This window comes from Phoxinus phoxinus, assembly GCF_949152265.1.
Source record: "Phoxinus phoxinus genome assembly, chromosome: 6".
NCBI classification, from domain to species: domain Eukaryota; kingdom Metazoa; phylum Chordata; class Actinopteri; order Cypriniformes; family Leuciscidae; genus Phoxinus; species Phoxinus phoxinus.
Genome location: NC_136881.1, coordinates 3,210,265 through 3,228,174, shown reverse-complemented (window position 1 = coordinate 3,228,174; position 17,910 = coordinate 3,210,265). Strand labels below are relative to the sequence as shown.

Sequence of the window (17,910 nt, the reverse complement as noted above, 5' to 3'; positions counted from 1 at the left end):
CCTTTTAAGGAGTTTTGCACAATATTACATTTTTTTGTCTAAAGAACAAGCACATGAGAAGGCTTAATGTCGAGCCGATGAAAGCGTGGGGTCGCGCACCTCGCGAGTCCCGGAAGTCGTCGTGTGTCGGTGGATAGTGTTTGCAGAGGCGCTCCAGGATCTGTTTGTAGTGCATGAGGCGGTGAAGCGGGCGGAGGAAGAAGATGTTGAGCGGCAGGTAACAGACTTTCTGAAGCTCAAAGTCTCGACACAAAGCCTCCAGCTTGCGGGACGAGCGGCTCGTTCTCTCCAGCTCCAGCAACGCCTCTGAATGCTTCTGAAGATGAGCCGTCAGCAGCTGAGGTCAGAGACAAGCAGCTCAAACATCTGTGATGATGCTCACAACACCACTATTAAAAACATTTCTGTTGAAGTCCACCTGTAGTCAATCATTTTATCCCTTAAAACTCATCTTTGATCACCAAAATTACATATGTAAAAGTTTTTTCCTTTAATTTTTTTTTCTTTGTGCCTTGAAATATCTTGAATGTAACTTGACACCCTTGCCTCATTTAGTATACGCGGTTCTATGAATATGCAAATGAGCCCCGCCTCCACTCACTCACTCACAGCAGATCAGAGATCCACTCGTTGACAATCACACGTTGATCTGATTGGTTACAAGTTATTAACTAAAACTATTCAAAACAATTCTGTAAACTAAAATAAACCAAATCAAATCTAAATATTAGTTGAAAAGTTTAAATGTTGACTTGGCAATAAACGGTTGAAGTTCAAGCGCTAAAATTGTTAACTGTAAATAAATAAAAACTATAACTGAAATAAAAAAAAATATTAAACCTAAATAGCAATATAAAAAAGAAAAAAGAAAATGACATAAGCGAACTAAATGACGAAATTACAAAAAAGAAATTATTAAATTAACCTGAAAACTAAAAATATTATATTTTTAAAAATACTAATAAAACTAAAATACCACTATTTCAAATTACCATCATACCATAGCCAAAAATACACCACTGAATGATGCTATTACAAGAATACCAATATTATAATATTCTTTGTAAATACCATGATATCTGAACAGTAATCATACAGTCCTATGGTACAGTATATTGAAAATTGTCTGATGTATATATATATATATATATATATATATATATATATATATATATATATATATATAGATAGTACTTATACATAATATACATACAGTATATATAACCACATATGTACATATACACAAACAGATATTTATATATATATATATAAATTATATGTATTATCATATTTTGTTTTTATGTGGTTTGCAAACATTTGTATGTCACAATGATAGCACTGAATTACATTAACACATTTCATAGTGAAATTCAAGCAAGGTAAGCAAGATCCCCGAAACGAATATCTCACGGATATGAAGAAAAGCAGAAAGATCCCAGAAAGATGCAGATGTTCTGACCTTCAAACCCTGGATGTTCTTCAGCATGACGTCCCCGACGCGCTGGTAATCTCCTTTAATGTGAGCGTTCGATCGGCCTTCCCTGAGAACAATCAACACCAGCGTTTTATGACTGAAGCAAATGTTGTGCAGCAACATTTAGCACCCTAACATGCAACAGATATCATAATATTTTGGGTGAAGAAGTCCTTTAAAGTTAGAAGCAAGAAATGACAAGGAGGCAGCCTCTCGCAATGCAGTCAATGGAGATGGTTGGATTGTGTGGGCGTGGCCTAAATATGCTCTGTCTCTATGAAACTCATTATAATATGCAAAACTGTTATCCAATCATAGAAGTGGGCGTTTACTTCCAAGTCTTCAATAAAAAAGTCGCCCATAAAACCGAGCGTTTCAGAAGCTAGGCTCAAAACCAGGGTAGAAAATCGCCGATTACTTATTCATTTTGATGTTTTTGAATGTAAAAACCAAGTTGACCTCTGACAACAATATAAAAATGTTTTAAAAGCCAGTTCATGACCCCTTTAAAGGATTAGTTCACTTTTAAAAAAACTTTTGCTGATAATTTACTCACCCCGATGTCATCCAAGATGTCCATGTCTTTCTTTCTTCAGTCGAAAAGAAATGAAGGTTTTTGATGAACACATTTCTTCATATAATGGACGTCAATGGGCCCCAAACGGGTCAAGGTCCAGATGACAGTGTCAGCGCCGCTTCAACGGGCTTTAAACGACACCAGACGATGAATAAGGGTCTTATCTAGCGAAACGATCGTCATTTCAAAAATAAATAAAAAAGTTTTAAGTTTAATACGCACAAACGCTCGCCTTGCTCTGTTCTGTTGCGCAATTACGCAATTACGCTGAAAAGGTCACGCTTCTATGAAAAGTAAAACATTTCTATCCTGACGAAAATTTTCTTTTAGGCTTTTTAATATTACAACACCAGGATACACACACGAGATGGGCATTTTAAACGCTAAACTGACACAAAGACATTTGAATATGTGTGTATGGTCCTCCTTCCGCACATTTGTAAACACTGACTCGTCAAGCGTGACCTTTTCAACGTAATCGCGTATTACGTGACGTCACAAACACGCATCACAGAACAGAGCAAGGCGAGCGTTTGTGCTTATAAAACTTAAAACTTTTTTATTTATGTTTGAAATGACGATGGTTTCGCTAGATAAGACCCGTTTCATCGTCTGGTGTCGTTTAAAGCCCGTTGAAGCGGCGCTGACACTGTCATCTGGACCTTGACCCGTTTGGTCGCCAGTGAAGTCCATTATATGGAGAAATGTTTTCATCAAAAACCTTCATTTCTTTTCGACTGAAGAAAGAAAGACATGGACATCTTGGATGACATCGGGGTGAGTCAATTATTAGCAAAAGTTTTTTTAAAAGTGAACTAATCCTTTAAGTCTTGAAGCGAAGTGCTCATGTCCTCCACTAGATGTCTCTGTTGCACATCGTTCCTCACTGAACTCGACTCTCACTGAACATCAGTGACTCCGTCATCTATCACACACACTTCCCCTTAACCCTCACTGAGAGCCACCAACACACACACCACGGTTCATCATCCTGTCTTTAAATACCGGCCCAAACCGGCTCCCCACGGACCATTACAGGCGAGAGAAGAGTTGACTGCAGCAGTTTCTGTCGGGTCACATTATGCTGTCGGGTCAGAGGTCACGTGCACTACAGGTTTGATCTGAGCGGCCTGGTGATCTTAAGAGCATGTCTTGATTTGAATTTGGCTAATTAGAAACGGATATTAATATAATATAGAAATATAACATATAGAAATACAGACACATAATATAAAACATAAACTGTATGTATACACACACACACACACACACACTCTTGTATATCTATCTTCTATCTATAATATAAAAATATAACATAGAAATACAGACACATAATATAAAACAAACTGCATGTATACACACACACACACTATTTTATATATATCTATAATATAAAAATATAACAGAAATACAGACACATAATATAAAACATAAACTGTATGTATACACACACACACACACTCTCTTGTATATCTATCTTTATGAGGACATTCATTGACACAATGCAATCTCTAGCAGTTTACTCTAACCTTACCCATCACAACTAAGTGCCTAACCCGAACCCTGACCCTAAACCGACCCTTAACCCCATTATAACCTTACCCCTAAAACCAAGTCTTGACCCTCAAACGGGCCTTTAAAGCGGTCTCAGAAAGTGAGGACCGGCCAAAATGTCCTCGCTTTAGTCTCTTCGTCCTCACTCCAATGGTCTAAAACTCAAACTGGTCCTCACAAAGATAGTTGTACACACACACACACACACACCTCACACACACCTCTATCTGAAATACGCACCACTGAGCCAGTCGCTGCTCCACTTCTTTCAGGAAGGACTCGTGGAATTTGTACACCGGTTCGAAATTGGCAAATATGAGATTTCTCAAGGAATCCGGCATGGCTTCATCCTTCCCAATGGCCTTCTGAAAGGACTGAAATCACATAAAAAGGAAGAGAAACATGAGAACAGCAAACATCAGCGATGCTTTCTTGCACCAAAAACCATCTCCGTTTCTGCTGCCGGACCTTTTAAGACTTTTGTATGTAAATAAGCTCTGCTAATGTTCATCAGGTCAAGTCACTAAATAGTAAAACGATTTCTGTTTTTCACGATTCTGGATAAACTGTGAATAATTTCACGAAATTACGATTCTCCTGCAATTTTTAACAGACAACTACACAAATTAACATGTCATTTCCTAGAGGTTCTGACAAAAGGTTCATTGCTGAAGTCAATTTTTTTTTTAAGGTATTACTTTGAATGATACATTTTTAAATAAATAAATAAAGTTTGTGTGAATGATTCAATGACTCACTCATAAAGACTTTCATTACTGGATGAATCAGTGTTTTTTGAACAAATCTCTTGTATGAATGATTCAATTACAAACACATTTTTAACAGTCACTTGTCGCCACCTACTGGTGTAATGATGTAATTGATACAATCTTTATTTGAAGCTTCAAGTTACTTTTAAAAGGTCAACTTGTCACTTATAGGAATCAAATTGCTTGGGTGTTTGAATCAAGATCGCCATCTTTAAACAATTAATCATTAAAATGTAAGCCTGTAAACGATTAATCGCGATTAATTGAATCCAAAATAAAAGTTTGTGTTTACATAATATATGTGTGTGTATTGTGTATAATTATTTTGTATATATAAATACGCACACATGAGAAATATTTGCATTTATATACTGCATATATATTTTATATGATTTATATTATATGTAAATAGAACTATTTTATATATAAATAACACATTTTTCTTAAATATATACATGCATGTGTATTTATATATACAAAATAATTATACACAATACACACACATATGTAAACACAAACTTTTATTTTGGATTTGATTAATCGCGATTAATCGTTTACAGCCCTATTAAAATGGCTGCCAAATAGGTGTTGACATGTAAATGTGGACGGTCATATGTTAATGAGCGTCTTTTCCCACAAAATAATGTGTAAAATAGAGTGTCTAGTTCATCAAACTCTTATTCAAAATAAATTTTCGTTCAAATGACCCTTCACAGTAATAGGAGGTACACATCAATCCTTTGAAGCCTTTGTAGACATTTTCCATCATCATATAAAACATGAACTAAAAAAACATTTGACTACTTCATACAGATCCAAACATGAACAGATGAGCAGCCGTGGGCATTTCCCCAGACAAAGTGCGATGACTATCTCCAACAGACTCTGACGTGATGACTGAAGAATCTCTCTGTCTCCTCGTTCTCATGTTCTGCATACAGCAAGACGTCCATCAGGACTCCAGCACTAAATGCAGGCCCGGATTAACACACGGGCCAACTGGGCACTGGGCCAGCAGGGGGCCCTGTCAAATTTATATTCTTTTCAAATAATTATTATTATTTATTTTTTTTATTCAGTAAAATTGTGCTGAAAATTGTGGAATAATGTGATTATTTTAAGTATTAAGTAAGTTTTATTTGGTAAATCAATCAAATAAATCATTTTTATGTATTTCTGTGTTGTTGAGATGGACATCTAGAGGCGAGTGAAAATCACTGCGTAATATAAAGTCACGCGTAGAAGACGGTTACTTGGGAAAAACAAAACAAAAATACGTTTAAAGGGCACCTATTATGGAATTTTGAAATTTACCTTTCATGTAGTGTGTAACATAGATCTAAGTGAACAAAAACATCCTGCAAAGTTTGAAATATAAAAGTGTACCGTATATAAAGTTATTGTCTTTCAAAAGTAAGAGTCGACTCGGAGTCATTTTTATGAATCGTTAGAAGACCGAAGCTTTTTCTCTGACTAGATGACGACAACTTGTCAAGTTATTTGAATATGATACGCCCACTTATTGCGCTGAATGCGCTCCAGGGCCAGCAGGGAAACATCAGGGCGACGAGACGCTGTGTTCTGAACTGCGACTCAAAAGCAAACTTTTTTCATCTGCCCGAGGAGGAGCATTTGAAGACTAAGTGGCTACAATTCATATATACCACAGAAGTATAGTCCGAGCCTTGTGCTTTGTTCGCGTCATTTTGAAGACGATTGCTTTACCAACTTAAATGCAATCAAACTGGGATTCGCGAGCCGGCTGATATTGAAGGAAGGTTCAGTTCCAAGTGTATTTGCATCAGCTTCCTCCTCCGTATCACAACCTGTAAGTGTTATTAATAATTGTTGCTTTTATGTTTTATGTAGCATGCTTAATAATGATTTTGTTTGTTGTGTAAGCACCGTTTAGCTTCTAGGTCTTCAATGACAATTGTATTGAGATATGTGAAGTGTTTGTCGTTGTTTTCGGAGTTGTCTTAAAGAATAGAGTAATACCTCGTAGTAATATAACTGCATTTTATTTTTTTTATTTTTGTAAAAACGTTGTTTATGCATCGGGCTAACGCAAACAAAGACTGATTGTGCTTTTACAATATGAACTCTGGGCTATGCTCGCTAACATAACATTACATGCTTTATCTTATTTTTAGTTTTTTACTACAAACTACAAAGCAGTGGACTATAATCATTATTATAACACAATTTAATTGATAAAAGCATCATTGTACAATAAGTATTATCTCTGTAAACACTGCTGGGTCATCTGACCAATCACCGCAGATTAGCGTCGCGCAAAGGAGGGGTTTGGAAAATGAGTCGTTGAACGAATCATTTGGGAGTCGGTGAGCAAATCAGGTAAAAATAAATGCATATTATACGACAACAAAAGTGTTTTTTGTCATTGCATGCATGTAAAACTGTTGTTGGGGACTCCCTAAACAACATTAGGAACATTTTAAATGTCATAATAGGTGCCCTTTAAAACCACAACCAAGTTCTTCAATGAAAGGAAAGCAAACAAAAAAAAAGAAGCAAGAGAAGCTCAATTGCTACAAAAGATACCAACAATCTCCAGCTTTTTTTAAAGACGCGAGTCGCGACGATAACGATAACCGAGCTTCTCATCTGAGCTGACCGAGTGACCAGATGACCAATCAAATCACAGTAGGCGGGCTTTATGTTCACAGAAGCGCGAGCCGAGCGCGATTTCCAGTTAACGGTCCTACAGCGCGAGATAAGAGGCAAAACAGCCGTCTTAAGATTTTAAGCGGCCGACAAAAATAATCAGTTTGCAAAGACTATCAATCAAAGCTCAGCTTTGGGAAGGGAAGGTATACAGGTCAAGATGAAGAGACTGAGAGAAGAAAGAGAGGAGATGGAGATGAGAGTGGAAGAGCAGGTATTGATTGCATACTGTGCCCATATTAATTCATATGAATTGGGCAACTTGTAAAATATGAATGATTTAGCAATTTGAAAATCTGGAATCTGAGGGTGCAAAAAAAATCAAAACATTTATAAAAAAAATCTCCTTTAAAGTTGAGCATTTATGTTCATGATTGTGCTGCATTCACTCACAAAAATACATGTTTTATATATTTACGGTAGGAAACTTACTGAATATCTTCATGGAACATGATCTTCACTTAAATTATTTTTGGCATAAAATAAAAATGTATAATTTTGACCCATACAATGTATTGTTGGCTATTGCGACTCGAGACTGGTTTTGTGATCCAGGTACACATATATATATATATAAATTTTCTAAAAAATATAATAATAAAAATGCACAATAGTGGGCAACTTGTAAAATATGAAATATGAAAAAAATTAAAATTAAAAATAAAAATTAATTGTCGACACATGTGGTGAAGGGGGGCCTTTGAGACATCCGTGCCCAGGGCACATCATCGCCATCATCCGTCCCTGACTAAATGTATAGTGATTCTATAGCATTTTGAATAACAGGCAACCACCAGTCAACATGCTGAACACCCTCCCGTCCGAGAAGGTGTTTCAAGCGTTGAACAGATGCAGCTGCAATAACGTGAGCTTGTGGAAGTCTGGGATCCAAAGCCTCAGATCCACAAGCCAAAAGGAAATATTTATGAGGCGTGTAAAGCGTCGCCCCGCTGCTTCTCTCCGCTACCTTGTAAGACATCAAAGAGACGCGCTACACCCCCGACGTACAGACCGAGGTGGAGGACAGCAGAAGAACACCGACTAACTCCTTATCTTCAATTCTCCAGGCAACCTTTCATTTGTGAATGGATAAACACACAAAGTACACTTAAACGTCCTGATTTTATTTATTTTGCTTTGTGTAAACATTACATTTTTTACAGAGCCTCTAAAGGGACCTTTACAAAAATAAAAAAATATAAAGACTTTCGCATGCCCACGAGAAAGTTTTGCGTACGCACAAGCATTTTTGTAAAACTTTTTGAATAGTTTCTCAAGCAAAAAGTTTCTCGTGAGCACGCAATAGTTTCTTAGTGAGCATGAAACTAGTTTGTGTGCATGAGAAACTCTCGCATGCTCACAAGAAAGAAACTTTTTTAAAACTTTTTCTCACTCTCTAGAGTCTAGACAAACCAAATCACCCTGGCAACGCCAACCCAACACCTCAAACACCTTTGCAACTACCTAACAACTACATGTGAAACTCGAAAAATTGTAATATTGTGCAAAAGTTCATTTATTTCAGTAATTCAACTGAAAAGGTGAAACTAATATATTATATAGACTCATACAGTGAGATATTTCAAGCCTTTTTGATTTATTATAATTTTGATGATTATGGCTTACAGCTTATGAAAACCTTTTCAGAATATTCTAATGTTGAATTTGGGGTTTTCATAATCTGTAAGCCATAATCATCAAAATTATAACAAATAAAAGCTTGAAATATCTCACTTTGCATGTAATGAGTCTATATAATATATTAGTTTCACCTTTTAAGTTGAATTACTGAAATAAATGAACTTTTGCACCATATTCAAATTTTTCGAGTTTCACTTGTATCAGAAAACAAAGTTTAACAAATACTGGGAATGTTAGCTTAGCAGCATATATATCTTTTAGGAAATGTACACATTTCCTCTGCACATGAAACTGGGGTAAGAGACAGTGATTTAAAACGTCAATAACAGTGACAGCAGCAACGTCCCACACATATCCATTAGACTTTGATTGAGGTTTTTAACGTTGACTCAGCGGAAGACCACAAACATCCTGAACACACACACACACACGAGAGTGTATTTACAATCTTACCACAGTGATGACCTCCAGATCCTTCAGATACGTTCTCTCGGTGGTCAGGAGCTCTTTGGCGATGAAGTACGCTTTATCGGTCGGGAACCTCTGTGAGCAGGAGAGAAAGAAATTAAATAAATAAATACAAATATAGGAGATATTTCCATCAGTGCTGTTAATAGTACTCATTAATCGCACATTTTACTGTAATTAATCACCATTAATTGCACCTAGTAGGACATTTTATTATAGTTTTATGTTGGAATACTTTCACACTGAATCTCCTAAAATAATGTATATAAAGTATATGTAGAAAAAAAAAAAGGATGCTGCGTAAATTGCATTAAACATTTTTAAATAACATATTAATTTTTGACTATGTAAAGATGCCATTAAATCAAAATGATAGTTTGGTGGCTTTTATGATAATGTCCATTAGCTTCAAGGCCATATGCTAGTGTACTCAAATAAAAATGTAACTTTCAGCAAATATAAGCATTTATAAAAACAGTGAAATATATTTAAATATAAGCATCTGATAAAAACAGAGCAGAAATGGAGACGGTCCAATACAATGTTCTACAGAATGAGAAACCACACACACACACACACACACACACACACCTAAGTAAAACTCTCACTGTTCACTGAGCCGCTCACTCCGCCGCTACATAATCTGCCCTAAATAGACTGGAATTTAGGTTGAGTTTATCTAGGTCTCCTATTCTGAGACGTCCACCGAGACACTGGACCAAAACGCAGTGGCACTTCTGATGAGAAAACACTTTAAAGCAGTCTTTCCACTTCTCATCGTAACCTTAATTTGTCGAGAGCACCTTCAATTCGAGCACAGTGAAATCTAAAGGGGAAATTAGCCGAGGGTCCTAGACATCGACAGCGGAGGAGATGATTGACAGCTGTGTTTGTTCATGAAGGACGTTAAAAAGGCTGACAAAAACAATTACTGGGTCCGTTTTGCCATAGAAGAGAGAAACTAACTGGGCCTAAGTATATATTAGCAAGAAAACACGTGAAAACTAGTGGCAATATATAGGTCAGGCACATTTATCTGACAATATTTGATTATTATGAGTACATGAGTAAAATAACGCTCTCATTTTAATTTCAGCAATTTTCTGCATTGTTTTTACACAGCCACATACCCGATTATAAAAGGGTATGCACACTTATGCAGTTACTTATTCCAATGTTTTCTTTCTTTTTCTCTGAAATGTGTTTTCAGAGCCATTGCATATTTGTAATTTTTATATTAGATGTGCAAAAGTTCTTGACATGATTTATGTATTTGTTTAATTTTTTACATCTCAAAACACAGCTGTTTTAACAGGGGTGTAGAGTATTATATATAGCAGGGGTGTCTAAACTCGGTTTATCTCCAACTTTCCAGGAAGTTTCTAGTATGCTTAAGCGGATTAGCTGGTTCAGGAGTGTTTAACGGGTTACAGCTGAACTCTGCAGGACAGTGGCCCTCCAGGATCAGGATTGGACACCCCTGGTATATAATTTATCACGATATTCCTGAAAACCCATCCCAGCAAGCAAAAGTCGTCATTTCATTGTCGAGGTTAACTATAGACCGTTACTATGTAACTCATAGTCCGGCTAGGAGTTACACACTTCTTGCCAAAATAACCTTAATATTGGCATAGGCCCGCCGGCGGCCCACAGCCATTACATATTTAAAACAGTAATATCCTATACTAAACCTAAACTAATCTTAACAAACTATATAATTTGAAAGCTTACAATCTCTAGTTTACATATTTGGTGACTTTCTTATTCTGATTTTCAAAATATATTACAGAGGAGCCGTAATTGATCAATTTGCAACAAGAATATGTTCATCCTCCTGAGGCGTGTTCTGACCTTTATTTTGAAATAGTGATGAACATGAAAAATCATGAAAGAATGGTAGAAACCTCAGTTTGTTTTCATGCCAAGAGTTCAAAAGATAGCATCCATTCAATTCTATTAGAAAAAAAGCTCTGAAAATGTTTTAAATATAAAGAAATAAATAATAGATTCAGCATTAGTGATGTGTCAGCGAGCTATAATGCACATACGTAATCTTTTGTGTTTCTTAGAGGTTGAATTCATTTCAAAATCTGCCAAACTCAAACTTCTATAACTTTTTTTCTGTTTAACTTTCTTAATTTATTCATTAAAACAAGACCAATCTTACATATATATTTCAAAGCATTCTTGAATAACAACCATTTAAGTTCGGAATGTGTATTTTCATTTTTTTATTATTAAAAAAAGGGGGGTGCCGCTTAAGGGGTTAAATTTGGTTACATTTTGATTTTGCCAAAATAACTTGCGAGATATATGATATTCCATCATGTAAGCAAAGTAAACAGTGATTACAAGGTGTTTGGTTTCATTTCTTCACTTATTTCATTTCTTTGTTATCTAATTGATGACTAGTCTATTCTTGGGTGATGGTTTAGATTTTCCGCCCAATGACCGCCCAAATTTTGCCTCGTTTTAGCCTAGCCCTCTGGGCTGTGTTTGGAGGGCTATTAGACGTCTTTTAAGCGCAAAATTGCTTGCTGGGATCGCTATACTATCATCAGCGAGGACCAGAATATCCTTCTTACAACTGTCAACAATTTGACTTAAACCAAAGCGACCCACCAGAGTCAGTTTTGACTAGCACATGGTGCTAATCTCAAACACTATCCCCCTCCCCAAAAGACAAACCTTCCTCCGAACCTCGTCCTCGTCGTCTGTGCGAACGAAGCCGGCGTCGGTCAGTAAGGGGCTGGTGAGAGGAGAAGGCTGACGTCCATCTGGACTCTGGCCGAGACTGAGACTCTGTTTCTGGCCGTTTAACATCACGTTTACCGGAGACTCGTTGTGCTGAGGGCTCCTGGAAACAGGACCTACAGGAGAACAGGCAGGTCATGCTAAAGCCTCGAAGCAATACAGACTTGGTAATCAAATAACAATGGATTAGTAAGACTTAGTAAATGCAATCGGTACAACATGTAAATGTTGGGTAAAACTACCCTGCTGAAAAAGAAGCCAAGCAAGCATTTAGACCACTAGGATTCTCCACTAGCAAGACTTCTTGGTCAACCATTTTATCAAAAAGACTAGAGCGAATTGATCTTAATTTTACCAGTAAACTGCATGGCTATGATGGTCCAACCAGCTTGCAAAGTCATGCCAGATTAAGCTGGTCTTTTCTGCAGGGTAGTTTTGACATTTTAATCCTTAACACTACTAGGAAAGATTCTGGATTTATCCAGATCATTGCCAAGGGGTGAAGCTGCACAACACATTGTGTTTAGAAATGGACTACGGCTGACAGCGCCACATCGGGAACCAGACATGAGTGAGTCACACTATCCCAGTCTGGGATTTCCGCCTGAGGACACTGCCGAGACACATAACACACTCCATGGGTGATGGGGAGGGGAACATGGTTTATCTTCAGACCACTACATTCACTACACAAGTACATTCACATACTTGCCCAACAACGTTTCGTGTCCCATGCCTTGGCACGAATGGGATGCGACATGCGAACCGGGACATTTCAAATGCACCGAGTGTCCACAGCGCAGCCATTATTGAGGAAATCTGCAAATCTGGTGACAAAGGCCTCATGGTGGCACGCACACATGCAAAACACACAACTAGAACGACTACGGCTACTCTACCACAAGACAAGACACACGAGGGGGGCGCTAACATCTACGGGGGACCGTCAGGCATTGAAATGTAAACATCTGGAGTCCCGCTTCACAAGTACCAAGTTTTATTGCTACCAATACACATTCATTTACAATGTTAAAGTGTTCCAGAAATGAATAAGACAAGGGAAGAGTAATGAAAGGGGATTGGAATAGTAAAAAAACCAACAGACATCAATCATACAGAACCTGTGAAGAGGCATCGAGAAAATGAACAACCTTGCAACTTTAGAAAGTCCATTAATAAGTGCTACAGGATTGCAACAAAGAGGAAGAGTTAAAAGGCTAACAGCTGTGAACTTTCCATTGCTTACCTGGTTATTAGTTATTGTACAGTCTACGTCAGACGGTTTGTAAACACATACACTTATGGTTAATTGTTTTGCATATGTGCCAGAGAGATAGCATTGTTAATTATGAGTTTTTTTTTTTTTAAGTACAGTTACAATATATCACACAATTATATCTGGAACTTTTCGTATACCTCAGCAACGTACATTGCATACTGAAAAAATCAGGAGGAATCACAGGTTGAAAAAGAGTTAATCATTCAATACTACTACGGTACTCTGATAAAACCTAAAAGAAGGTTAAATCACATTTTAGTGTAACTTGCAAAAAGCCAGAAATGCTACTTTGGTCACTGACAATGATAAATTACAGATCATTGGAAACGCTGGGAGAGTGAAGACTATATACATTCATACCGTATGTTCAACAGTGGCCAAAACTAACGCTTTCCAATAAATATACTGTAGTCAATGCTTTCTTTTCATGTAACGGGCCCAAAAAATGCAGTGGTCCTGCAAATGGCTTCACAGACACTTTCGAAAACTTTTCACTGACATAAGATTGCCATGCAAAAGTAAAGAATACTTCTCAAACAAAAAAACAGGAAAAGTTTGCATTTGAAAAATAAGAAAACATTATATTTATAAATCAATATATAATTCTAAGACAAAATTGTGAAACTTATACTAATACTAGTATGTGAGAGCAAATGTTTTCCCTAATGCATCAGAAGGCTAAAGCTAAAACCGAGAGAGAGAGAGAGAGAGAGAAAGTGCAAAAATGTCCGGATAAAGGTCTATTGAACATAAGTTGAAGGATAGCTCTTGGAAACCTTCCTAATCTTTTCAGACTTCACATGCTGAGCCTCAAAACAAGTTTCTCTGTCCAAATCTCACCTACATCCATCTCCACTTCAAAAGACCACTGCATTTTAAGGGTCCCGTGTCAATGCCAAGTCTTTTACAACAGGACAGGGCGGTAAAATGCTGGAGACAAGGACAGGTTGACATGCTTCCAGGAGAGAGGGAAAAAGACAAGGTGAGGCATTCCAGAGATACATGCTGGTCGAACAGTGCTGACATTGGGCAAGAGAAGTCTTAAAAGCAATGCAACCTGAGCACAGGTTAATATACTCAGAAACCGAGTGAACATCAAGCATTGCAAACGCACCGCAGACAGATGACATTGATGAGGCGTGCCAGAGATACAGCAGTTTGTTTAGGCAAAAAGAAATTAAGCAGCAAAGCAAAACAAAATAATATGAGATCTTTACAATGTCGTTTTTTTTTTAAGGAGTGATGCATGCTGGGAAATAGGCAAGCAAACATGACAATGCCACCAGATCGGCACCCCAAGTACAAAGGTAAAGAACTTGGAGCTTCTACTAGTTCTAAAAAAAAAGAAACAAAGAAACAATAACAAAGCTAGCAAGAAGACGTAACTGTTTACGTCTCGTCTACACAATCTCTTAGTTTATCTAATATACCATACACCCCCCAAGCAGTATGATCTATTTATTTGACTTTACAAACTTAGTTCAAGTTTTTACACAAGTTATCCATATGAATATTGAAGTTTCAGCTGTAAACCAGCTAGCCTAGCTGTGACAGTCAAAGCCACACAATAGTGATTTTACATATTGATATTAGCTTCTGTAAGCTATAGCTATGGCCAACAGAGACGTATTTACAGATTAAGTAAAGGTATGGCATCTTTCAGTATTTTTGTAATTCTTTCATTCTACAAGACTGACAAAGTAGAAATATTTCACAATATTAAACTTTTGGCAAAACTCAATGACTAATCAACTGGTTAGCGGTAATATGGGTAAGTTTTTTTTTAGCAGTTCTAATCAGCTTTCATTCTCTACATTTACAGACATGGCACTTTGCAGTAGGACCTTCAATTCTTCATCAATCTGAAGTTAATCTTCAAAGAGTAATAGTTATGAATTGTGCATATTTGAAATATTAAAGCATTTCCTTTAGGCAGAACACAGTCTTCTTTCCTAAACCCTCATCAAAAAATACCATCATCGCTAATCTTATTGATCTTGAAATGTGTATTATTTGCTTAACTAGTGCCACTAAATGTAATTACCAAACACTGCCTGTATCTGCCAAACAGATAGCCATGCCCCAATTGGTTAATGCTATTTCAGGCCATCCTATGCCCACTAGCGGCACAGAAACTACACAATGCACCTGTAGTGGCAAAATGGGTGTATAGTCAACCCTCAACCAGACACACTTCATCGTCTCTAGCAGTTAAAGCATTGCGCCCCATCCTCATCATTGATGGGATAACCGTAGCCATCTTCTCCCTCTTGGCCCTCGTCCTCAAGTTGGAGACTGCCCAAGGAGAACTTGCTTCGGGGCATAGGGGAGGAATTGCCTGCCCCAGGGTTTCCGTAGACTAGGGGCTGACCGTATGAGTTGCTGCCTGCATCTGACTCTGAATCACTAGACTCTGTTCCACTACTAGTGGAACCATCGATCATATGAACTGGGCCACTGTGGTCATTAGCACTCAGCCGGCTTCCATAGAGTCGCTGGACATTGCTGGATCGAGCTTGGCTAGGTGCTCCAAACCCATTAGCAGCAACACGCCGCTCTAGGGCGGCCATACGTTCAGCCCTCGAGACCACTGAGCGCGGTTCATTGGCCGGGGTTGAACTTAACTGGCTCAGAATCATGGGGTCAGTGTCGGAACGGTTGCGCATGCCGTTGTGGAGTTTCTGCAAGTGTGGGGATCGATTGACAATTGGGGAGTAGCTCCCGTAATGTTGAGCCTCGCTCCCAGGTCGGCCATTGGTAAGGTAATGGCTACTGTCATCCCAACGCCGATGACCACTATAGCCGATCTGCTCTGGATGGTTCAGGGTGTTGGTTTTGTAAAAACTGCTCAACACCGGGCTACAGTTTGCACTTCGGGAACCAACAATGCGACTGGAAGGTGAGACCAGACCACGTCTATCCATACCTTGAAACAACTCATCCACCAAGGTACTGCTCAGGGGTAGAGCGCGTGGTGATCCGTTACCACAAAACGACCCATTAGACAATTGACTACCACTGAAGGTGTCTGAACTCTTCCCCAACCGATGGGTGGTCAAAGGAGACTCCCTAAATCTAGACTTGCTTGCCCCTAGTCCATTGTGCTGACCGTTTCCATAACCATTACTCTTGTTAGTTCTACAGCCAGTTGGCTCAACCTCATCATTGTCATGTGTGTGGGAGTAAGACCTGGTGACTAGGCCTTTGACCACATCATATTCGCTATCTATGTCACTGCAGTCGATGTAAGGTATCGAGGAGCTGCTACCCTTGGCAGCATGCGATGCTAGACCTGTGCTCAGATGCTCAGCCTGCTGCTTGGATGGGGATGGCTTTAATCGAGCATCTGCCTCATCATGGGTCCCGTTTCGGCATCCGTTGGTCTGTGAGGTTAGGCTTCCAGTGTAGCGCTGGAGAGACGGGTTTTCAACAGTCACTTTGGTGCGCCCAAGAGGTGAGTCCGCCTGGTGTCCTGAAGCACTGGCATTCCTCTGCAACATGTACAACGCAAAGATTTGAGAAGGAACAGGATGAGAGGCATAAACTGACAAAAAGTCAACAAGTAAACATGCAAGTCATTTAATTTAGACATTCTATACCAGAATGGAAGCGGACCAAGTTACAACAGGCAGACAATTTGGTTGAACATTTATTAAGACATCTACTTTGGAAAAACATGCAATTATGAATAAGATCATTAACGTGCATCAACTCTTTCCCCCCCATTGATGTAATTTTCCGGCTTTCTGTGTTTTCACTGTTGTGCGTTAGGAGGCGCTATTAGGCAAATTCTGAAAGAGTTTTGAATCTCCAGATCAAAAGATATGTCAAGAAGAAGCAGAAACAAGCGATAGCATATGTAAGCATATGCATATGTAAAATAACGAGATCATCAACATTAAACAGCATATAAATCAAAACTTCCTAATGTTACCGACTGAAGGGTTGTCCCAGGACGAGCTTTAGGACTGTGAAGCTTTAGGGGTGTTGATGGACTTGAGCTACTCCATCTGTGTTTTAATCTTTGTTCTGAACCCGATCCAGACGTAGTCTTTGACAAAAACGTGATTTTCATTTTTTTTTTTTTTTCTCAAAATGTTGCTTTTTTATGAAACTTACCCAAATTCAAGTTGAGTAAATAAAAGAATGCATGAAGCTAGAATAAAGCATTTTGTGTTTAAAAGAAGAGGGTCTGTTCTTTCTTTTGATACATTGCATGTTCAGCTTTTCATATTATGGGGGCCATAAAACCTTTTTTGTGTGAAAATTATAAAAAAATCTAAATCAAAAACACCGGCGGGGAAAGAGTTATGAAAGTAATTGGGGTTGATTTTGATGCTGACATAATATGGGTTATTTTAACGCATTCATACTGTGTTTGTATACTAAGCTAGATTACACTCACCTCTACTTGACCCTCAGCACACAGCCTGGGTGGGAATGGAGAACGATCACTGTTGGACTGGATTTTACTATGTTTTCTGAGGATGGAAGATTGGAAACAATCAGCAAGGAGTTATTCCTCACTAGGTTTAAAACTGTGGCCCTATATCCTCTCCGCTACTTCATGGATGTTGGCTGATTGGATTACTGTACGATAATAAAAAGGCCTTGACTACTGCGCATTGACTACAATGATACTGCAAGACAACAACTACTAGATTTTTCATCTAGTGCTAAAAAAACTTGATGCTGCATGATG

The 17,910-nt window shown here is 38.1% G+C and overlaps 1 protein-coding gene across 4 annotated transcripts in view; it reads right to left on the bottom strand.

The window, feature by feature from the left end:
• The window catches only part of farp1 (FERM, RhoGEF (ARHGEF) and pleckstrin domain protein 1 (chondrocyte-derived)), a 90,878-nt gene that overhangs the window by 13,224 nt on the left and 59,744 nt on the right, over positions 1-17,910 (bottom strand). The window contains exons 12-18 of one of the 4 annotated variants that reach the window (XM_079614810.1): positions 17,614-17,689; positions 16,477-16,699; positions 11,864-12,045; positions 9,158-9,247; positions 3,846-3,979; positions 1,460-1,541; positions 100-337 (exon numbers count right to left, since the gene is read on the bottom strand). In XM_079614810.1, the coding sequence (XP_079470936.1) occupies positions 100-337; positions 1,460-1,541; positions 3,846-3,979; positions 9,158-9,247; positions 11,864-12,045; positions 16,477-16,699; positions 17,614-17,689 (1,025 nt within the window). The remainder of the gene's footprint in view (positions 1-99; positions 338-1,459; positions 1,542-3,845; positions 3,980-9,157; positions 9,248-11,863; positions 12,046-16,476; positions 16,700-17,613; positions 17,690-17,910) is intronic. The other 3 variants (XM_079614811.1, XM_079614812.1, XM_079614813.1) reach the window with 3 other exon arrangements.